The following is a 24,202-nucleotide window of genomic DNA, read 5'->3' as shown; positions in this document are numbered from 1 at the left end:
CACCTCCTGGGTACACAGGCTGTCAAGTACTTGGCTTGAGAATACAAAGAACACGATGTCTCCAAGAAGTCCGTTACCAATCAGCAAAGTTGCCATTGTCTTCTGACCAATGTGCAGAAGAGCAGAACACAGACCTAGAGGTCAGCGGTGACAAGGCCAGGCAGGGAAGGGAAGTTTACTTAAACTTGGCCAACTTGAATGAAGGGTTTATTTACAGAGGTAAGGAAAACCTAGGCAACCAGGGAGACCCCCATATCTGTTAACCTATTTCCATTCCCTAGGCTCAGGAATGAGGCACCCAGCCTAAGATAGGAACTTAGTTCAGCTTTAGCCAGAGGGCACTTTGCAAAGGAGAAAACAGCAGTATAGAGAGGTTAAATAACCTGTCTAATATTACACAGCTGTGTCAGCAAGGAGAGCTAATGAGGAGCTCCCTGGGAGTTCCCCTAGCCTCTACTGTCCAAGGAAGCAGAGCCTGAGACTAAGTTCTTCCCCCTCAGAAATTGTGAAGTTGTGGGTCTATTGCAAAGGAGCTGAAGATAAATAATGGTGTTTGGAAGGCTATCTTCTAAAAACATCTCTAGGTCATTAGGAGACCTGGGTGGCAACAGATTCACACAGGCATGTAGTATGATTTCTGGCTGAGCCACCAGTACCCTTCTATGTGGCCTGGTATCTGTCTTTACCCTCAGGATGCCTGATGAGACCTGTCCTTTTCCTTCTCCATAGCTCTGTTCTCCAGTTCCCATGAAATCCATACAGAGCCCTTCTTCTTGGCCATGTTGAGTCTAACAGTAACAGCCACCATGTCTTCAGGGCTCCACACAGAGTGCAAACATGTGAACTCTATCTGAGTGCTCTCTCACCACCCCGCATGCTGCACCTGTGCAATGAGCCTCATCCCTATTTGGTCTCTGTTTCTTGGCTGTCTGTAAGGGAGTATGGTGGGAGCTGACCTGACCTGGAGGAGCTAGGTATGTTAGCAAGTGAGTCTCCCTAGAAGAAGGAGGAAGGGAGCTGCGGTCTTTGTCTAAAGGAAGCATTTTGCCGTAGAACTTTCCAAATAGGATCCCTAAGTATCTTCAAATGTTTAATTCAGTCTCATGTCCACTGTGTCAGCCACTGGCCTGGAGGTTACCAGGGCTGAAAGAGTTAAAGACCCACTGCAAAGGAACGAAAGCAGGGAGGAAGCCAGGCCTGAGTCTCTCTCAGATTTGTCACTGTCCCTGGTGGCTTAGTAGCAGAGTGAGAGGCAGACCCTGTTATAATTCTTCTAGTCCTCTAATATGTCAGTAGGATTCTGTTTCCTAGTTGTCTATGTAGGGGGATGGCTGGAGCTGACGTGAGCTGGAGGAGGTAGGTAAGTTACCAAGTGAGCCTCCCTAGAGAGCAAGAGGAGAGCTGCAGCCTTTGTCCAAAGGAAGCCTTTCTGGCATAGACCTTTCCTCTGTGACACTTCCAGTCATCTATTGACTAGAAAATCAAGAGTTATCCTGTGAAAGTAGATGGGAATTTTATCCCAATCCTTCAGATAAGGAAACTGAGGTACAGAGAGGTGAAGATACCAACTTAGGATCACATTGTGAAGTAAGTGAAGAAGCGGAGGTGTAAAAATCATCATAAGAATCCAGAACAGCATGGGAAATCCACATGAACATTCAACCTTGGGACTTGTCATGTAGGTGGCCTCTTTGCACCTGGTGGATCCCTACTTACCTTCTCATGACATTTCAGTCACATGACTATTTCAGTCTCATGTCCACTGTGTCAAGCACTGGCCCAGAGATTCATTCTCTCACCATTTAGTTGATGGCCTGGGCCCTGCTCTAAGTGTCAGGGACGTGATAGTAGACAGAATGGAGCCCCTAGCCTCTTGCAATGTCAGTTTTGCAGGGCAAGGGACAAGTCTGAGTAAGTAAAACACATGGTAGAAAAGTCCAGAGGGAAATACAGACGTAACAGAGGAGTGATAAAGTTGTCTCACCATTTTAAATGCAGTGACCAAGGAAAGCTAGGGTGGCATTTGTGCTGTGTTGAAGAGGCAGTCACATGGACATCTGGAAGGGCCCTGAAACTGACTCAAGAAATCACAAAGAAAGTAGGTTCATGTCGTGGCTAGAAAAAAAGAGAGGCCAACTGGTGAGGATCTTGCCAGTCTAAGGATTATGGCTTGTGCTGGAGATGAGTCAGAGAAGCAGCCCTTCCATGGCCTGGATCCATCACCCCATCTGAGACTGGAATAGCAGGGCATAGCCTCATTCATTTCAGCCTTCGCTGGGCCCAGCAAAGCATGTGATAGAGTTAGAAGGGTGCCAAAGTCTCACAAGTTGATAGATATGGTATTGGCTACCTTGAGGCATGTGGCCAGTGCACTGGCCATCACAAGGCAGAGAAATCTCCCAGAACGCATAATTCCAAGGACTGGGGACCTTCAGGGAGGTATAAGGTACTGCTGCTTTGACATCAGGGGTTTTGCCTCCGAAGGTGTTTGCTGCCTCCCCACAGCCCTGGTTCTGCTCACTAACTATGGTATGCCATTGTCCTGTGCAGGCATGCCTGTGGTCCTGTCACAAGAGGTGGAGTCTGTCCTCGTGGGAGCTGCTATTCTGGGTGCCTGTGCCTCAGGGGACTTCACTTCTGTGCAGGTATGTTAGGATCCATGGGTGGCTGTGGTCCCTGCCCTGTCTGAGGCTGTCTGTCCTCTTGACAGCAGCTCATAGCTTGCAAAACACACACAGGATATAATTAGGGAATGATAGGTTGCAGCCAGAGAATCACAGGCACTCGCAGCCTCTGACGTAGTCACTGTAGCCTCCCTTTGGCCTCAGTGTGTCAGTCTGTCCATGTGAATTGTTCTGCTTCTCCCTCCTTTGTAGGCGCTTTGTAGGCGCTCCTAACTTATTGAGCCTCAATTTCTGCTTGGCCGTTTTCCTTTGATTAAGTGAAAGAGTTATATACAGAGAAACCTTGTCTCAAAAAAAAAAAAAAAAAAAAAAAAGTGAAAGAGTTAATGCTCAAAGTGTTGATTTTCCATGTGGACTTCAGAATTTTATTTGCTTGTTTCATCTGCATCACTTTTGGAACATCTTTGAAGCCTCTGTCAACAAGAAACACAAAAGAAAGTGTTAGTGGGGAAATAAAGAATTAAAAATAAAGTAGAAATAAGGAACAAAGCGTAGGAAGCCGGAAACAATTTGGTGGTGGTGATTTGAGAGCATGATTTTGTTCTGAGCTTCCTGGCAGCCAAGACCAAAAAGAAAAAAGGCATGATGAATTGCATAATTCTTATTTTCAGAAAGAGGAAACATCCTAGTTTCTGGTAAGAGACAAGCTTTTCCCGATGTGAAAGCACAAAAGACATTGTACATGCTGGAAGTTGTTAAAGGCTTCCAGCATTGAGATGATACAAAAATCCTTTGAAAAAGTGAGTGTGAGGTAGAACAGACAGGCCCACAATTCGACTACTTGGTCTCTAATGCTGGCCTCCCTACACAGGAGCTCTGAGGACTCAACCATCTCCTCTGCAGTACTTCCCTAACTCTAACAGGCCAGTAGCTGGCTTGTCCATTCTCCTATGGCTCAGCTGAGCTTATGTAGTCCCCACCACAGTTCTCGTATCCCCATTTTAGAAATGAGGAAGTTAAGCAATCTTTCTCTCCTCTTGCATCTCTTTCTCTCTCTCTCTCTCTCTCTCTCTCTCTCTCTCTCTCTCTCTCTCTCTCTCTGTCTTTTGTGAGATCTGGTGCTTGGAGCTTGGTAGTCATTTTAGGCTGATGAGGTTTGTAGAACAGATATTAGACACTGGAGAAGACATCTTTGATTGCTGAGCCAGTCCTGGGAGCAGAGTACTAGCTCTTGGCCAAGCTCATGAAACAGCTGGTAAGAGCTGGAAGCAAGTCAGACCCCCAGCTACCAGCTGAGAACCAGAGAGTTTGATCACTTGCCCACATGCCCCAGAGCTAAGAGAAGAACTAGGTGTTCTACCAGTACCCCAATAATTAGAATTCAACTTGCTGTGACTGTCTGCTATGGCAGATGCTGTGCTAGGTTCTTTAGCATAGCTTTCCTAATGCATATAATACCCTTTTATGGCCAATAAGAGAGACCCAGACAACTTGCAAACATAGATCATTAGACATTTTCAGAGGCAGAGGCCCATTTCCAGTGTTCATGTTCTCCAGAAAAGAGTCACCTTAACAGTGACTATAAAAGATCTCTTTTAAGGACCTGAATCTACTCATGAACCCATGGAAGTTTTAGTAGAAGTCTTTAAGCAGAGGTGGCATCAATGAATTGTTTATATCTTACTGCTTTCCTAATCCTCTCAAAAACAGGTTTTAAATAGAAGGACATAATCATGAGAAAAGGCATAATCATGAGAAAGGCCTGGGCTCTTACCTGCCCTCATGTGAATCCACATGCTTCTGAGCTCTAGGCTTGCTTAGACATACTCATGTCATCTGTCATCTTCAGTGCTTACTTCTTTTTCAAAATGGAGAAGGACATATGACTGGTTGCTTAAAGCACTTCACTGCTCTTCCAGAGGACCTGCATCCAGTTCCCAGCACAGTAAGGGGTTCATCTGTGGAGTTGTAACTCTGGTACCGTGGCGTCCACTGCCCTCCCTGGCTTCTGAGAGTGCCTAAACACAGGTGGTACCTATGTATGCACCTATGCACTCAAAAAACACAAAACACACAAAACAATCTAATTAATTACTCAGTAAGAAATAATGTGTGCAACTAATTTTTGTTGGTATGGCTGATTGTAGTGATAGAGTCTTTAAAAGCTTGAGTCTATGGAAGCAGCTGAATTAGTGTGATTGCATCTGGAGCTGCTTTGGAAATGTAAATACATACACTTGGTATTGTTCATATTGTTTTGAAAAAGAAGCAAATGGAGATCTCCAATCCTGGGGACCAGCTTAGACTCTACAAGGTGCTCCTGTCTGGGATTCACACTTTTCAGCCTAAACTGCAACACAATCTATTTTTAGAACTTCCAAGATCCTGGCTTGGTCCTCACAGGGCCTTAAGTAAGATGAGTGCTTCCTGCCAGGTACCCAGTTCCTGCAGCCATCACAGTTGATAGATCTTACATAGATAGGCTGATTTTGTAGACCCTGTCAGGGTCATCTCCTTCAGATAAAGGGGCTCTTTTCTCATGTCCCCTGCTCTTCTACACTTAGTTCCAGCCTCAAGGTTTCTGCCTGTCTTCTCTCTTCTCTAGCCCTTTCCTACCCTTCCATATCTTCTCACTATTCCCTTTTTAAATGAGGGACTCAAAAATAAAGGATGAAGAGTATCTTAATAAGCTGTCTTTCAGGAAGCCTTTCAGTCTGGCTCCACCCAAGGGTGTGTCTTCCTTCAGGCAAGTCATGAGATCTGTGTGTCTGCGCCTTAATGTTCTATAACTTTGCTCTTGGGGTCAAAGTTCATATGTTAAGCTGTGTCAAGGAACAGGTAGAAGGGAGTCTTATCCCTTCTCTTATTTGTATGTATGAAATTGTATGACCTTGGCCAATGAAGTATCAGGTTAATCCCCTTCCCATCCTTAGTACCACTGTGCTACAAAATAATCCTTTGTATTTCTGGGAAACACAAAACACATTATTTGAAGTTGGTAGCAAAATATAATACTATGAAAGTTACAATATATATGTTTAATTTTAATATATATTATATATGTATATATAATATATAAAAGATATAAAGTATATTTATAAAATAAACATAAACATATAGTTAAGTATTATATATGATATATATTATGAAACAAGAAGCTAGTTTTAGGAAGTTGTGAAAAAAAACAGCCAAATAGTGGAGACAGACATAAATTGCCTTTCCACTGACTGCTTTCTTCAGAACTCTAGCAGAGGTCATTACCTTCATGTAATTTTTTTATCTTAAGAAGAAGCAAGTTTTGTTCCACAAGCTTTCATTCCAGAAGTACTATTTATATTGACCTGCCCTCTCTCTTTCCCAACTTGCAAAGCAGTGGATTGAAGATTCCAAGGCAAACTTAGGCAAAAGGGAGAGTGATGGGTGCCCAACAAGCACCTATGGGCATTGTAAAGGGAGCATGGGCTTGAGGAAAATGACCCAGCTCCTCAGAAGCCTCTCCTCCATCCCACCACTTGAGGGGTGTCTCTGTCAGCTATGGACTGTACACTGAACTGCCATTAGCTCCCACCAGACTCCTGCTTCTCCCCGACTAACACCTACCTGCAAATGGCAGTTACTTAGGATAGACCATTGCTGAGGACAGCAGTCCATCCCTAGGTCAATCTTTACAAAAGGTCCTTCTTGCTTGCTGAAGCCACCCCTCCCAATCTTTTGCATAAAATTTGCCTCATTTAGAGCCAAATATTTCATCAATTTAATGAGCTTCAAATCTTTTGTCTCTGTAAAAACATATCTCCTGGTTTTTGTTTGTTTGTGTGTGTGTGTGTGTGTGTGTGTGTGTGTGTGTGTTGGGGAGTGGGGATCAATTTGCTAGGATTTGAGTCCTTTTTACCTTTCTACCACCATTAATGCCTGTTTTTTGGTTTGTAAAATAAAGCTCTGTCTGCTTCAACTTCTGGAGGTTTGGAAAGGCTCAGGACAAAAGATATTCAGAAGTGTGAAAACATCCCTTCCTTAGTGGAGTTGATCTTAGATTGGTGCCACACTACCACCCTGCCAACTCTTTCCTGAAACACAACTGAAATACAAGCTCCTTGAGGAGAAGTTAGAAAATCCAATTGAGACAGAAGAGAAATACAAAACCTTATTACCCTAAAACTCCTTTAGCAATTCTAATTAATTAATATCTTATTCTTTTTGCTTGTAATTGGAATCTTTTTAATTATAAAATATGTCAGTACAATGAATATTGTTTTATAGTATTTTTCCCGCACCCAAGAACATGTAGTAAACCCTCTAATCATTTCTGCTGTTTGTGTGACTTGCTACCCTATGGAATATACCATACTTGTTCTACCAGACCTCAGCTATGCTGGCTGTTTTAATGAGCGCTTCAGTTATCATCTCTGTAGCTAATTTTTTATTCATAGTCTAAATTATCACAGTCTAACTATAAAACAGATTGTGGATATATGTAAAAGTTTCATCAAAAAACTTTGCTTAATTTGTAGGATCTTTTATATAGAGTAACAGTCACCAACAGTATCTAAAAATTCAAGGTGCATGTTTCTTGTGAATTAAGACTCCGTTTATCTTGCCTGCTCAGGCATCTCATAATCTGACTCATTTCACATATGGTCCTGTTAACAGTATGGGTTTTAAGTATACGTTCGCCCTTTGCTGCTTAAGTATATGTTCCTGAAGGTATAAGATGCTGGGTTCTAATTAGATAGATTCAGATTTCAGATTAAATTTGCTTAGTGTGTTTTCAGCCCAATGTGCCAATACTCATAAAAAGTCAACAAAAAAGTTTGGATGATAGTTAACAGTTTCAAGAAGAATTAAATTGGGAATTCGATGTTGGTCCTAACACATGTTAAACTTATTTCCAGTAGCTAGTTATCAATGCTTGCTTATCAGTTTACAAACATCTCTCCCTCCTAAAAGAACAGAAACAAATTTGGGATCTGATCTAATTATCAGTTTCTTGGTTCCAATCCAGTTTGTAGAATAGCACCCTGAGTGTAAAAGTCAAAATATTTATCTCAAAATTAGAATTCTATTTTTGAGAATAAAAGACATGCAACATCTGATTCTCCTACTCCTCATAGGCCTGTTACTTTCCATCTGTTACTGTTCTTAGTATTACAGAACAACCTAGCAGGTGTTAACAGGGCCCACTGTGCAGATGAATACTCTGAAGCACAGGAATGAAACTGGATAACCCTGATTAACATGGTGGGCACCAACCAGTCTCTTGGAGAGGAAATAAATTTCAAGATTGTAGGCAGGTTAGTTGCCTCTCACAGGCAGTACAGTACCTAGAAAATCACTCATTGGTCAGTTGTCAAACAGAAATTAAAGCAGAAATGTTCTGTTTGACTCCCCATATAATGATACTGATGTTGTCATCAATGAACTTGTCATGGTTTATGTGTTTGTTTTCATCATAATCTACCTGCTGTCTTTTTATAGAGATAAATATAAAACACATCAAAGCATTTACATAAAAGATAAGCTTAGCACAATTGGTATTAACAAGATGTGATCTAATGAGGGCTGGTTCAAGTGGTTAAGAGCATTAACTGTTCTTGCAGAAAAACCTGGTTTGATTTATACACAGCACAAATATGATGGCAGATAGCAATCTGTAACTACATTTCCAGGGAATCTAATGTCCTCTTCTAGCCTCTGTAGGAACCAGGTAAGCAAATGATACACAGAAATACATGCAGGCAATAAAACCCATACACATGAAATAAAATGGGAAAAAAATTCATCTAATGAATATATTCTTCCAAAATAACCCCCTTTCCCTGCAATTTTCATTAAGAAAATTTTAAGAGCCATGTTTTTTATAGACTTAATCATGGCCAAATATTTACAGAGTCCTTAAAAACATAGGATTCCAGAGTTATAATACTAAAATATCATTCACCTCATTCTTCGACTTGATTTTATTGGAGGTTGTTTGATTATGATACAATCTTTGCTCTCTATATTATATATACACATACAATTATATATTTACATTATATATGTGATTGTAGATAAAGTATATATAATAAATATATAAAATTATATATAATAAAAATATAAAATATATAAAAACAAATGCTTATAAGTAAAATGCTTCACTCTATCATATATAATAGCTTTTTATAATAAATGGCCTTATTGGGATAAACCAAAATGAACTAAATATGTTAGCATGTTTTTTCATTTATATTAATGAATATAATGCATAAATAGCAAGTTCATGCTGCATAGTTTAGCAGTCATCATAATAAATTAGGCTGTGCAATCTGAGATTACAGAAGATAAGGCCGTTACTGAAATCAAGAATGGTGAACAAATGGAGGAGAGCTCTAACTGCACATCTGCATGGTCAAGCTTACATACACATACACCCACACACAGACACACAGCTACACATTCATATGTCCACGTATGCACACACACACATACATACCACACATTCATGCATGCACACAACACATACACATATGCCATGCCTCACCCCCACTCGACAAAGGCTTGATTCAGACTCATAACATGAGGTCTCACTGGAAATTATGAGACAATTTTGACTGCAACCTCAAGAACTGTGCAGAAAAAAATTCCATCTTTACCGTTACTTATTTTGGGTCTTTGATAATTTACAAGTGAACCATTGAGAAAGTATCATTGGTTCAGAAACATGAATGATGCATTTTTTTTCAAGTGTATCTTTTAGAAACTTTGTTGCTTAAATTTTTCTACTGTTCTAGATGTGTCAAGGAAATGTTTTGCACTCTCATAATAATTTTACAAATGGGAGAAGAATACCAGAGAAGCTAATGGACAAGTCAACTGGTAGAAAGTAATGAAGCCAGAAGCTAAATCCTAACTAAGTCCTAACATAAGTCAGTCACAGTGACTATTCTATAGCTAAGTATGATTACTGTTACTTAAAACCTGATATCAAATTAGGTGGCCAGAAATTAGAATTTACATGTATATTGAAATGTCACTGTCTTAATCAAATCTCCATAGATATTTAGAGAGTTTGAAAGATGAACTGTTTATAAGGTTTATGGCCATACTCTATTGGTAGGTGAAGGTCAGTGAATGGAAGCCAGAACACAGGGTGGTGTGGGAGCTCTCTGTAGTGACCCCAGAAGGAAAGAGCTGGGTTGTTTACCTATCTCCGCTTAGCTTAACTAAGTCAGGAGGCAGGAGAGCACCTTGATATGCTGCATGCCTGTCAGTTTGTGTATGACCAGAGTGCTGAGAACCTTCCAGAATATATGAAGATGTCCAACATGGTCTTATATGTAGCGGGCTATTTTTCCTGCAAGTTGGGAGAAGCTAAGGTGGGAGGAGTAAGGAGAGGAAGAGGAGGAATAAGGAGAGGAGGAGGAGAAGGAAGAGGAGGACCTAGGAGAGAGAGCATGAGAGAGGGGGGAACATGGAAGTGGATGTGTGCCTGTCTCTAGCAGTCAAAGTTTCTTGATATATCGAGGTTGGGTATTGGGTTACACCTCTGATTGTGTGGGCATCTTGTTATTGAGCATTACCAAATATATAAAGCCTTTGGATAATCTAATCATTAGAGTCTCATTCCTACTGGGCCCGCGTGGATGGCGGGATGGTCTGCGCACAACCCATCCTTGTAGAGACAGTGTGGAAGATTGGCAGAACCATCTCCCATGCTGGCATCTCATGGGTGGCAGGGCTAATGTTTCTGGCTGGCCATTTCTAGCTGTGGTGGCTTCTGGCCATAGAACATGGCAGCTGAGCTAGGCAGAGCAGCTTAGATACTCGGCTTGATCAGTGGCCATTTTTAAATATCTCCCACTATATTGGGATATATACTGGGACACTCACTCTGCTGAGTGTTATTGAATCCTTAGTTGTTTAGGTCTGCGATAAGGAACTTGTACCTGAATGTGAATTAATATGTCACCAACTATATCACAATTTATTCAAAACAAGATAGCTATCCTCAGTAAAGGAACTCATGTTAACTTATACTATGGTGCATTTTTATGGAGGCCATTGCCTTATGGACATCTGAAGAGAACTGAACTAGCCTCCTGGCTCTGCAGATGAGATACCTGCTGGAAGTGGTATGGAGGACTCCCATGTTTCTCATTTTATATGAATGTAATTTATTTCAATGTGGCCGTTGTCTGTTTCCATGACTAACCCAGGAGATTAGGAAGGAGCTAGGGAGAAAGAATTCATGAGAAGAATATACATCCCTAGAAATGTTATTAATTGGTTGAGTAAAACAAAACGGGGAGATAAAATATCTGCTCTTTACAAAGTAACGGCACCTTCCTCCCTTAGCTCATTAAAAATTAAAAGCACTCTTGGCTTAAGTAGGGCAAATTAGTAATTAAGTGCTACATAATCAACCTGGATAAACATAATGTTGAAAAGGAAGCCAAATTAATCACCTCACTGGTTTGTTTTTGGCCCATTAATGTACCTTTTCCCCCTGTCCTTCCTGTGGTGCCAGGATGCTTGTTCTGCTCCTCTATGGCTGGAGGAAGAGTGGGTTGTGACAGCTGGGCTGACAGATGACAGAGAAGCAGATCTAAAGAAGGTGTGCATGTATATGGGCCTTTATTCAAAGAACACACCCAGGACCTGTGTTGCAGCCTTTAAAGCGCCATCCTATGGAGAGCTGACATGTGACAGGAAAAGCCTAGATGGTAGGAGAGTAAATGAGGGGGAGCATACGCAGTGCACAACACTGCCCAGGCTAGTGACGGAAGGGAGGAGAGAACACACAGTATGGGAAAGCCGTAATCCAAGTGACAGTGAAGATGATTTGTTTGCTTCGAACCTTGACTCTGCATTACTGTAGGTGAGTTACTTAATTCCTCATATTTTGCACAGGAGCGCGCTCGTGTACACACACACACACACACACACACACACGCACACACAGCCTCAAAACTCTTACCATAGGGGGTGGACAAGTTCACACATATAAAGCAAAACAACTTTAATTGTTCATTTTCTGTTTGAATTATAATAATTAGACAGTGAGATAATAGATCGTCAGAAAAGCATCCTTACTGTCTTGAGGGCAAGAAAGCACTCCCAGTAAGAAGCCATTTCAACCCTATATTTAGGGAACATTGTGCCCTGGGCCTCTGCACTCAAAGAAGACCCTTGAGTAGGATGTCAACTCCATGCAGAGAGAACCAGAGGCTTAACTGGACAAATCACTCTCTGCTTTGTGCAGTATTAATAAATAAACTTTAGTAACAACTGCTAGAGACCCAGTCATATGGCATTATGGCAACTGTCTGCCACCACGTGTGGGAAGAGGGGAGGACGCAGAACTGGGAACATTGTGGCAGGCTAAGAGAAAATTAAGGAACTCAGAGAGAGAAAGTGGTCCTTGAACCACGTTCTTTCATTCTGGGTGATGGCCTATCTATGGCTTGCTGACTGTGTGAGCAAACTTGGTGAGACACATTATGTAATGTCATTGAGCCTCAGTTTCTTCTTAGCAAACCTTATTGGGTTGCTACAAGTCTGAGAATGAAAGCCATTGAGCATACTGCCTGTTACTAGGAAAAAATACTATTATTATTATTATTTTCATTAATTAAACACTCAGGACAAACTCGTCCAGATAGATCATATATTATTCTACTTTATAGAAGGAAATTAAAGCACAAGATTTTTGAAGGTTAGTAGTACAATGAGGGTTTAAACTCAGGTGGGCTGGCTTCAGACACACTAATACATCCCTCACGCTCCATGCTGTGGAAGAACCTATACATAGATGGTTGTGCTAGGTGTTGGAAATACAGTGTATGTCCCACGGGCTCTTCAATCAGTAGTAAGGAAGATACTGTTTCTTCTCATTGTTAGAAAAAAATGACAGGGCTGAGCCTACAGCTGTGGTAACAGTAACACTTAACAGGTGGGGCAGGTGAGCACGCAACTTAGCTAATCCTACGTCACTACCTCCCGTGTGGTAGCAATGCAGCCTCTTACTCTGATCTTAGTGGTTTTGCTTAGAGAACAAACAAGTTGTTTCTTTGTAGGTCACTTCTATCCACATGGCATTTAAGGATGGTTATAAATGAGTAAAGATGCTACTAGAATAAAAGTCCCAGTCAGAAACTGTCTACAAAGGAGATACGCCAAGTACCTCCATCCTCATACTCAAAGCCTTCAGGTACCAGGCAGGCTGTGTAAAGATGGGGAGAGCCTGGCTGAAGAAAAGTACTAGAGGAGTATTTCTGACAGACATTGAAACTCCAGCCATGGCCTAGTGCGAGCCCCAGGGAACATCTATGTGATCTGGAGATTTGTCTCTGCCTGGACTAAGGGGATTAGTTCATGGAACATCTCACGGTGAATGCAGAACTGGGAAGCATTTCAGGTCACGTGGTGTTTCGTCATGGTGTTATGGACACATGCCACTTCTTTTAGGATATGGCATTTTTCCTGGTACCAATTTTTTTTAAATTACCGTTTCTTTACAAACTAACTTAGAAATCATTTTCTTCATGGGTGTTTTATAAAAAACAGAATTTATTTTATCTCACCTGGTTGAAAGAAAGCTCAGCATGATAACAGAAACTTGGGTGCAAGACTTTGTGGAGTTTCCGGGGGTGTCACTGGGCCTGCGGCTTGGTAGATGAATATTGTGCTACTTTGGCTGGTCTCTTCCTCAGCCAGTTTTCTAGCAGAGTGGCTTTACTGGCTGAGGAGTGTAGGACCTAAGTACTAAATCTCTTTACCAGTCTGGCATGAGAGGAGTGCTAACGTAAAACACCACATCAATCAAGAAGGGGAGCAGATGCTGAAGTGTATCAAATATCAGTAAACAAGCCCACAGGAAGGCCACTGAACTTGGCATCCTACAATCGAAAATACACTACAGCCTTCATGTCAGATTGCTGTGAAGTTTTATAAACCGAAGTAAGTGATATGTGTGTTTTTTCCCCTAGCTGGACAGCTGCTACTGTTCCATGAAACACTTTCATTTGGAGATGATATGTTATACGTTCTAAGTGTTTTTAATCTGTACTTTTAAAGAATATATTTCGTGCTCAGTGTATTAGTGGTTGCCAGCCCGGAATTACAGCTTATCAAGTATCTTCCCAGTAATTGTGAGGAATTTTTTTATTTTTCTCATCTGGTATCCCCTCTTTTTCACTTTCCACAGTATAATTCACACAATAAACAGCACTGTGAATAAGAGCACAGATTCTGATATCACACAAAGCTAAGCTCAAGTCTCAAGTTCAGATTTCATAACTATATATTGGGTAAGTCCCCTTGCCTTTCAAAACCTGTTTCCTCACTTCACAAACGAAGATCCTGGAGTGTATACCTCATGTGCTTGTTGAGGAGATTAAGTGAGATGATATGTTCAAAATATTTGGCACAGTCACTGGCATGAGTCATCGCTCAATGAAGAGGACAAATTGATGCAGCGTGTAGTTTGGTAACTGTTAGCTGACTGTGTTCAGTGTTAGTGCTTTACATGTAGGATAGGTTCTCTTTGTGATGCTTGAGATCAAACCTAGGGCCTCGTGCCAGGCAAGTGCTGTGCCACCAAGTTACTCCTGTAGCCTGGCCCTTGGCCAGTCTGCACTCAAGTGTGCTTACCCAGCACTGCTCTGCTTACTCCTCATTACAGATCACAGGCTCCTTTGCCCCGGCCTGGCTGATAGGAGAAAAGCAAATTACCTACTCAAGTTCAAACTTTGTACGTAAGCTGGAACGTTTCTATCCCCAATTCCATGTTCTTTCTACTGAAGAAATGCAAGCATTAGAGCATGCCAAGTAGAATTTAGGTTAAAAGGAAAAGAAAGAAATCCCAGCTAGGTTCCTACCATTAAGAATCTGACAGTGGGTGAGATTTAAAAGCAATAGCCAGAAACCAGAGTGTACCGTTCCATGACTGGCTGGTCTGCAAGCCGTGGACATGAGTAGGAGTGAGAAGCATGGCTTCCACCGTGAGTGGGCCTTAGATCGTAGACAGAAATGTTCATTTCAGACCAGGCAGCAGAGCAGTGTGACAGAGATTTTTAGAGGTGCCAGTTAGAGTGATGGAATACACTCAGTCAGATGAGTTTAGTCTGAGGAAGGATTCCATGTCTGCAGTACTGGAGAGAACACTGGGTCTGTAAGGAGCACAGCTGACTGGCACTGGGGTTGGTAGAGCCGCCTCCTGTTTAAGCAAACAAAAAGTTGCAAACTGATTATCCCGCCCCCCACCCAAATTAACAAGGTGAAGGGTAAATTAATCCAGCCTATGAATAAAAGCAACAACAAAATCTCTTGAGCTTGTGAGAGCCCCTGCAGTAGAAAGGGCATGCCTTATCTCAGCGTTTCCAGAAAATTATGCTAGAACTTTGTTTCTCTAGAGCACATCCTGTGGACAAGGTACTGTACTGCAAAACAGCGCATGCTTAAGATTTCAACCTGGAGAAGGAACTTGCTGAGATGCCACTGAAGGAGAGAGGTACACAGCCTACCTTAGCTCAGTGCAGAGCCCACCTCATGTCCTCTAGGCTTCCTCATGACTGGCTAGCACCTTGGTGTAGAGGAGCCTGTGTTTAGAACAGAGCTAAGGGGGTTGCAGTTATTCCCACTGTGACCAGGCCAGTCTCACCTACTGCTGTCTGCTGGAGTCGGACCTTGACGAGCCAGTGAGATAACTGCAGATGCAGGAGAAGAACTTTACACGCAGTCCTGAACCCGACAGTTAAGCGTGTGCTTCACCTCCTAGGACTCACTACAGTAGGATGGGGAGATGGAACTCTGTTTTCCAGGGCATCCTAAAACTGATAGCAGAAGACATTCATCCTGTACGTACAGCTGATAATTACAGTCCTGATTACTGACTGATTTAATCTGCAGAGCCATCTCCTGAAGGCTCAGTATTAATGGCACTTTGCCAACAATGGTGACCTGTAAACACAGTCATTTCTCTGGCTCACAGACAGTAATAGGTAAAGCTCAGATTAAAAATGCAAATGCCCACACTAGGCTTAGCTCACCATGAAGTGCTGAAACCCTCTTCTGTAAATTTTCTCTGGGAACACTGAGCATGCGCTGACCTCCCTGAACTAACTTAGCTTCCAAAATAAAGTTCTAACTTTAATCAGTCCTGTGCAGTCTTTAGAGCTGGATAAGCATATAATGAGCCAAAGTGGAGGTGAAACTCCACAGGTATAGCATGGAGCTGGCTGAGAAGGGAAGCACTTTTTATAGATCACCAACCACTTAGAGAGCATCCATACTGTGGATGGACTTGGCCTTCTCTCCAGTCCACACCAACACCAGCTCTACACTCTCCTTATGAGTCTCACTCTGATCTGTAGTGTATGCCAATCACTGAGTGACTCTTCTTTAGGTCCTCCTCTTTGGGCCTTCATCTCCACATCTTTACACTGTAAGGATCAGATCTCAGGTTTTGCATATGTGCTAAGCAATGGAACCTCTGCAAAGCCAACATATAAGAGAACGCACCATGCATCTTCCACTTACCCATCATTCTTCCTCAGTGTAGACTACCCTGGAAGATCCCTGCTGAACATGAGGGCTGAGCCACAGTATTTAACAGGAAATAATGAATGAATTTTAGATACCTAAAAATACATGATAAAATAATGACAATATAGCTTGGCTTTTAAGAAAGGTAGACTGGAGAGCTATCACCATGGGGATGTGTACCTTCACAGCTGACAAACTATCTCTCTGTTAGGGAGGTGCTCTGGTCTATCCCAACAGTGTCTGGTGACTTGTTACAAGCAGACTCTCTGTCAGCCCTTATAGGTAGAGTTCTTCCCAGGATGCTTTTAGAGATTGGCCTTTTATCTAGGACTCTGACTCTGGCTTTACCACCAGAGGAGTCATCCTTTTCTGGGAAGAGCCAGGGACCTGGTCTTCCCTGCCTTAACCCTCACCCTTTGCTGATTATTTGGAAAGAGATTGTTTCAACTCTGTCTGTGGCATTAACAGTGTCAGTTTAATTCCTTCTTAGCCCTTAAAGCTTTGAGATATCAGTACCCAACCCTGTGCTGGAACATAATTTAAGGTTTAATTCCTTCAATGCCATTAGACTGATAGAGTCAGTGGCAGATGCCCATTTCTTTCATTTTTTGTCCTTGATAAAGACCCTTTATGTAAATGCCCCAAGAGTAAGAATTTTGCTTGAGTCATTTCCGTATCTCTAGTGTCTAACACAGCCAGACACAGACATGCTACTTGGGAAATCTTTTTCATTCATTAAGCAAATAGCCCTAGGTATTTGGACAAGTGAAATCCTTATCACATCTACAACTGAGTGGGCAAGATGGCGAAACAATAAATGGAAATGCATATTATAGCTTGGGTCAAGTGCTAAAAAGGTAAAGAACAGGTTTGATGGAAGAACTAATTAGCATGATTGATAGCTGAATGACTACAAATGACTGTGACTCCTAACGCTGAGCCTGTCTCATTTCATCTCTGAAAACAGTAATCATCGCTATTATGTTCATTGTTATAACTGCTACTCCTGTTTCTTATGCATACACTGCATTCTAAATTTTATGCTAGCATTTTCACACTGATTATATAAATTTCATGAATTAACCTTGCCTGTTTGGCCTCCTTATTTCAAATGAAACAAACAAGGCCCAGGAACATACTTCATATGTTGAGCTAGCTAGTGTCATAGAGGATGCTTGAACCAAAGCTGGCCAGACAGCTTCTGTTCTGAGAAAAAGGAATGTCTCCTAAACTCCTAAGTGACCACTGCAGGTCCAACCTGGATCCCAGTTTGAGAAGCCCTCAAATCATATTATATGGCAAAAGCCTCATTCCATTGGGTTAAAGGGCAAAATGAAAACAACCACAAGCAAAGCCAAGTTGCTGAAGAGTATGTAGGAAAAAAAGGAAAATAATTTTGCCTAGGCCTTCTCATGGTCACATTCCGGCAGTAGTAAGCCATCACCATGGCAATAGGAGAAAATTAATGTTGGATGTTGAGTCACTTTAAAAAGCCACATCAACAGAATACCAAGCTGTTGCTTTAAACCTCTCTGCTACAGCTGGTCTGACAATGCTAGAGGCATGTTGGAGAGATCCATGTTGGAGGGTGGGACAGGCTTGAGCTTAGCGTTGGAAGATTTAAGTCTGAGCTTTAATTGTGCCCGGTTGTCTTGAGCAAGTCAGCTGACAAACATGAGAGGCAATCATATTAAGTCAGTATTAATATAGTAGCTTTCTAGAAGTCCATTCAAAACTCTGTAAAATAGAAGAGTGATAAAGAGGGATATGAGAGTAAACCATAATGTCATTAACATTGTCCAGCCAGGCTTGGAAGAACTCAGGCTGGAGTTAGGTAGACAGAGCTGCTTTCCGCACTTTGTCTTAGTAAAAAGGCCAAGCCTCAGATACTCAGGTCCCGAGCTTCCCAGCAACATTTCCTATCATAAATCTGCAAAATGCCCTGCCTGATTTACACATTTGGGCTCTCTTCACCCTCTCTGCACTTCAGTTTACCCCATGGAAAATGGAGATGACACCAGTGCTCTCTTAGTAAGGTGGGAGGTAAGGTTTAAGTGAGCCCTGGAAGAACACAGAAGGCTCTTCCAGGCACACACAGCCTGGCAGGCTGCCTAAGTGTTAACAGTAGGGATGGTGGAGGAAAAGAGGAAGGAGCAGGAAGAACATTTGAAATGACATATGTGTGTCAAGCTCAACACCTCCATGGGACACTGATGGTGGTACTCACAGTCACCAGATGCTCTAGTGCCTTTTAGAGTGCTCAGATCAGTCATGTGCCCTTTTCTGTCCTCAGACGTCTCATGCCTTCAATGGCTTTTTGTCAGGCCAGGTTTGTAGGCCTGCCCTTCTTTCTGTGCTGTATTAGGTGGGAAGGGAGAACCAGACCAAAGAATTGATAGAAACAAAAGGAAACTACTAATAAAACAAGTGATGGTTTCCCAAACACTGCGCTCTGACATTAAAAGACAACACTGGGAAGCACCAGTCTGGGCAATGCTTAAGTTAACTAAGTGTTCAAGTTAAATTAACTAAATATCTTCCTAGTGAAAGTCCATCACGACTTTAATATATAAATATGGCTCTGAATCTCCTGGATTGGGTACTCATACAGATATAATGGTCCCCAAATTTACTTAGCCAAAGAACTGGCATTTTACTGGCTTATCACTGACAGAGTGAGAGATGCTGTGTAAGCCAGAGGTTAGGGTCCTCAAAGATGACAAGAGATACCATAAAAAGAACTGGAAGATTTCTACCAATTCTGCCATTGGCTTGGGTATCTATTTAAATAAAAGAACAGCAAGTCTGTTTTGGCAGTAACTATGTGTTAGATGGTACAGAAACAATAACAGGTAAACCTGATGGAATCACTACCCCTCAGAGTTCTTGTAAGCATTCTGGAAAGAGGGAGAGAGAGATGTTGCCAGGGAAATTTAGTATGGTAAGAAAGCATAGAGACCCATATGCCTGTAAAGGGACTTCTTGCTCCATTTACTGGGCCAAGGGAATCATCCAGAACCACCTATTTCTAAATGGAGACACAAAGAAATAGTCACAGCCATTTGGTGTGTAGTTTATGACCCACTTGCTCATTTGTGGCCTTACTCAACCTTCTCAGACAGATTCAATAACAGTGGTAAAATGTGATGATGAAGACCACTCAGAGCCCATAGTATAGGCAAGGAAGATACCATGTAAGGCATTTTATGAATCTAATGTACTTAATCTTTTAACAGTAAATAGAACTCTCAGCTTACAAAGGAGAAGTTGAGGTTTAAAAAAGTTAAGTGCCTTTCCAAAAGCTACCACTGGTAAGTATTACAAAACCAGGGCTGCAACTCTGATCTCCAAGGTTACTAAGCTGCTTCCCATCATGCCATGACCCACCATGAGAGTGGTTGGCCCATGGTCATTTCAACAAGCTGAGAAAGTGGAAAGCAAGATGACGTTAGAAATAATAAGTTGCCTTCTCCTCCTTCTCCTTCTCCTTCTCCTTCTCCTTCTCCTTCTCCTTCTCCTTCTCCTTCTCCTTCTCCTTCTCCTTTCTCCTTCTCCTTCTCCTCCTCCTCCTCCTCCTCCTCCTTCTCCTCCTCTTCCTCCTCCTCATCCTTCTCCTCCTCTTCCTCCTTCTCATCCTTCTCCTCCTCTTCCTCTTCCTCATCCTTCTCCTCCTCTTCCTTCTCCTCCTCCTCCTCCTTCTCCTCCTTCTCCTCCTTCTCCTCCTTCTCCTCTTCCCCTTTCCCTTCCTTCTTCCTTCTTTCTTCTTCCTTCTTCTTTCTTCCTTCTTCCTTCTTCTTCCTCCTCCTCCCTCCTCCTTCTCTTCTTTTTGAAGCAGTATTTCTCTATGTAGCCCTGGATATTCTGGAACTTTCTCTGTAGATCAGGCTAGCCTTGAACTCATAGACATCTGCCTACCACTGACTCCTAAGTACTAGGATTAAAAGCATTTGCCATCACAGCCAGTTTAGGGATTCTTCCTCAAACTGATTTTTTTCCCTTAAATATTCGGTTATTCTAAACAGTCACACTTGATATGAATATTCCTGAATGACTTTGCTGTTTTGTGTTTTATTTAGCCAGATAATATTTTTTGCTTCTTCGCAAACCAAAATATTACTAACTTGATCTCACAAATTCTCGTAAATCATGTTGAAGTTTTATCATCCATGAGATTTAAACATTTTGGGAGTACTATGTTTATATAATTTTATAGTCTATGCCCAAACCCAAACTGGATGGGTAGAAAATGACAACCAGTACATGGCTTTGAAAGCTGATGGATCCAGCTTGGGTCAGTTACTAAACTCTATGCACTGGCATTGAGCATCAGAGAAGGAGGTAAAATATGAAGAACTGACATCAGCTGGAATGTGTGCAAGGCACATGTGGCTCGCAGGGTGCTCTACAGCACAGTGCAGACAGTCTTAGTCTTTGCTAGTCATTTCTTTCCTGATTATTTTCTTTGGTGTATAATAGAAAAATATAAATAGCTGAAATCTAGCTTGAGATTTTATGAGAATTTCTGCTCCAAATGAAACCATGTTTTAAAGAAAAGAGGAGTTTTAGTCACAATTTTGAAAGATAGTCCCTTACTCTACTCGTGAATTCAGGTAATACCTAGGTATGGAAACAATTGTGAAAATGGTATATAAATTACTAAAGTTATGTGAAATAATAAGATAATATATGTAAAAGTACCTACTTGCATAAAAAGCCTCAATAAATGCTTCCTTCCTTCCTGATTCACATGGCAAGGAGGTGGCAGAGCCCAGGCCTAATCCTTATAGCATCTAACCCACCTCAGTGCTTCCCCAGGATCCCCTGTACTTGAGTGCCTATCTGTTTACCTCATACAACACCTTCCAAGTGCACTGAATACAGGTATTTTAGAAGTGTCCAAGCGCTCAAAAACATTCTGAAGAGTGCTAGTAAGGACGAGCATATTCATGAGAGAGTATTTGGAAAACAGTTACCAGTTAGGACTGGAAGGGTCCTTCAAGAGCCTCCTTTACAGATAGCAAGCTGAGATCCAGGCAGGGCAAAAAGACCATGACCAGCAAGCTCATTGCTGATCAGACCAGGATAAGAAATCATAGAAGACATGCAGATGTAAAACTCTACATACTCACCTGTTTCTTCCTGACTTTTTACTTTCCATGGAAATGATATGGAAGGACTATAGAAGCCCTTATAGGTTGAAAAATATAAAGACATTGAAGGCTGTGCTTTACACTGTATGCAGAAGAAAATATTGCAAATGACCACATGTGGGAGGTGGTCTGACTTGTGTTCTTTTTTTCTATTTAGTTGGGGTAATAAATAGATATGGTCTATCATTCAGCATTTTAACCCTTTACCCCTCTCTGAGTGTTCCTGTTTCTTTCATTCTTTCTTTCTTTCTTTCTTTCTCTCTTTTTTTTTTTTTTTTGTTGTTTTTTGTTTTTTGTTTTTTGTTGTAGTTGTTGTTTTTTGTTTTCTCGAGACAGGGTTTCTCTGTGTAGTCCTGGCTGTCCTGGAACTCACTCTTTAGACCAGGCTGGCCTCAAACTCAGAAATCTGCCTGCCTCTGCCTCCCAAGTGCTGGGTTTAAAGGCGTGTGCCACCACTGGAGTGGGATCATTCAGTGTTAAGCAACTGTCAGCACCATCTGTTTCCAGAACTTTTTCAACATGTGGGACTTAACTCTGGACCCATTAAACAGCAATTCTGCATAGCCCCCTCCACAGCCCCTAACTAGTACCTCACTACTTTCAACAGCTCTAGCCACATCATATAAGCAGCATTAAATAACATTTGTCTTTGGGTGACTGGCTTGTTTCTAGCATAATAATGCACTCCAGGTCCATCTATGTCATAGCTTGTGTCAGAATTCCTTTCTTTCTCCTTCTGCTCATCTGTGTGCCCCCTTATGACTGTTACCACTGAAAATGTCACTGAGCTTCTCAATTTAGAAACTTCTTTCTAGTGGCAAAGATAAATGGCCTGGTTGTAAAAGTCAGCAGCAGTGGGGCATGGTACCTGAGAACTCAGACTCCCCTTCTAATCTCATAGATGACTAACACAGACAATGAATAGAAGTTCATGCTGTGCTTTCTACTGGAACCCCCAATTTTTCTTTAGCTGCTGCCACAAGCGATCAGCCTTGGGGTAGTTGAGGGTTGCATTTGTGAAAAGTGAGGTGTTGCCTGGGGAAGTCCTGTTTTTAGTCCCACCTCCACAATGCCTATGTGAGCATGTATGGCAGTTGTGAGGGACAAGATAAATACGATTTTCATTTTATAAATCACCTTTTAAAAAAAGATGTTGAGTTGTTGACAGTTCTCTGTACCTATCTGGTTTAAACTTAGTTTCCTAAACAGTACGATTACATGTTTGCCTGGCTTGTTCTGAAGCAGCGGAATGTGATCATGTGTAACAATCAGACCACTCAAATGCCTTGTTCCAATCTGAGACTTACTAAGTAAACTCACAGAGGGCAGCGGAATATCCTAACTGACCAAACAGGTTCTGCAGGCCAGAGATATCTTTTTTTCTTTTTTCTATAAAAACATTCAGCAGAGCTAGGTGTTGTAGCATGCAGGAGGCCTTGACTGAAGGATCAGCATAAGTCAAGATCAGCCTTGGACAAAGAAGGAGTTTGAGGCTAGCCTGGGCTACAAAATGAGTCCTTATCTCAAAAAAGAAACCATGCAGGAAGGAGACTAACAAGAAACAAACAAAAAACTACTTTGATTAGAGGTGTCTTACACATTTGTCTTATTTTTTTGTCTGACTCCCTGGCTATTAAGAGCAACCCCTCTCTACAGTTCCCATCCTTGATTACTGGCTAGAGGTATGCCCAAGAAAGTACAGATTCATCCCCCCCTTGCCTGTGTTGACCACCAACATATCTGCTCCACTTCCTTTACTACCTCATGGTTCAGGTACCATTCATTGCCCTCAGCTGTGATAAAGAAAAAAGTTCAGATGCAGAAGCCCTCCTTGGTTCTGTGGGGTGGAGCATCTCTCTAAGGCTGGCTACTTGAGCGCTACTGCTCCAGACTTTCCCCGTCTCTCTTCTCTGGATAACAGGACAGTGGTCCCCAAAGGGAAGCATCCATTCCCTTTCTCTGGAGTTGAGTTCATTTTCCATTGCATGTTTCTGTTTAAACAGAAAGCCTTTTAAAAGGGCTGAGCATACATTGAGCGTGAGTGCTAAATTTTTAATATGTGTGTGCCCACAGCCAAGAGAACAGAGAAGCTTTAAATAATAATGAAGTTGGACCATGCAAGTTGTATGCTTTATGTGGCACTGATTTCTAAATATACTCTTAACAGCCAGGTATTATTTAATACATCCCTATTAATCAAGCTGCCAACTCTAAATGAAAACCATGTTTAAATATATTTAATAAGATTATGGCTTTGAGGTGAGTAGCAAGCTAATGTTGGCTGCATTTATTTTCCTCCTAGCCAGGCCTCCCTCACTCTCTTGTGTTTTCATTCTGGAAGCTTCTTTCTCTAGTGAAAACAGTGTTGGTTACAAAGCGACTGATGTTGCAAACTTTCTGTGTGAATTTAAGCTTAGTGCATAACTAGGAATGTTTTAGGAAAAGAAAACAACACAGATTTTTTTTTCCTTCTGCAACTGAGAAACAAAATGTCATTTGTTTTGGGGGTGAGCCCTTGAATTAGGGCGGAAATTAATAATCGCCTTAGAAAAATGAGTTGTTTCTACCTTCTGCAACATAGTGTCTGCTTTTTGACCTGTTATCACTCTTAGTGTCTTGTATTAAATTGTGTGTTACTTTTTCCTTTAATGGTTGGTTTCTGTTGGTTTTGCAATAGTGACACCCAGTGGCTCTCGTGAACATTGCCAGGGCTGCTAATGCTGTCGTTCTAAAGCAATCTCTTTCCTCCTATGGAATAAAAAATATCTAGTTTCTTGAAGTTGAAGGAATAATTGAGTCTGGACAAGATAAAAAGATAAAAGAGCAATTCCATCTAGTAGGCTTCTCATTTGGGACAAAGAAGGGAAGTAAAGAAGGACAGGACAGTTGTGTTTGTGGGTGAGG

General features: G+C 41.7%; 1 protein-coding gene across 16 annotated transcripts in view; it reads left to right on the top strand.

Annotated features, from left to right (window-relative positions):
- Fggy (FGGY carbohydrate kinase domain containing) overlaps window positions 1-24,202 on the top strand; it is a 363,434-nt gene that overhangs the window by 279,818 nt on the left and 59,414 nt on the right. For all 16 annotated transcript variants that reach the window (XR_013110578.1, XM_034503690.2, XM_034503689.2 and 13 more), the window contains one exon: window positions 2,551-2,645. Coding sequence is in view for 15 of the 16 variants with exons in the window: in XM_034503690.2 (XP_034359581.1) it covers window positions 2,551-2,645 (95 nt within the window). In the remaining variant the exon portion in view is untranslated. The remainder of the gene's footprint in view (window positions 1-2,550; window positions 2,646-24,202) is intronic.

Source organism: Arvicanthis niloticus, chromosome 5 (genome assembly GCF_011762505.2).
Source record: "Arvicanthis niloticus isolate mArvNil1 chromosome 5, mArvNil1.pat.X, whole genome shotgun sequence".
NCBI lineage: Eukaryota > Metazoa > Chordata > Mammalia > Rodentia > Muridae > Arvicanthis > Arvicanthis niloticus.
This window is presented reverse-complemented; position numbering and strand designations above follow the sequence as displayed.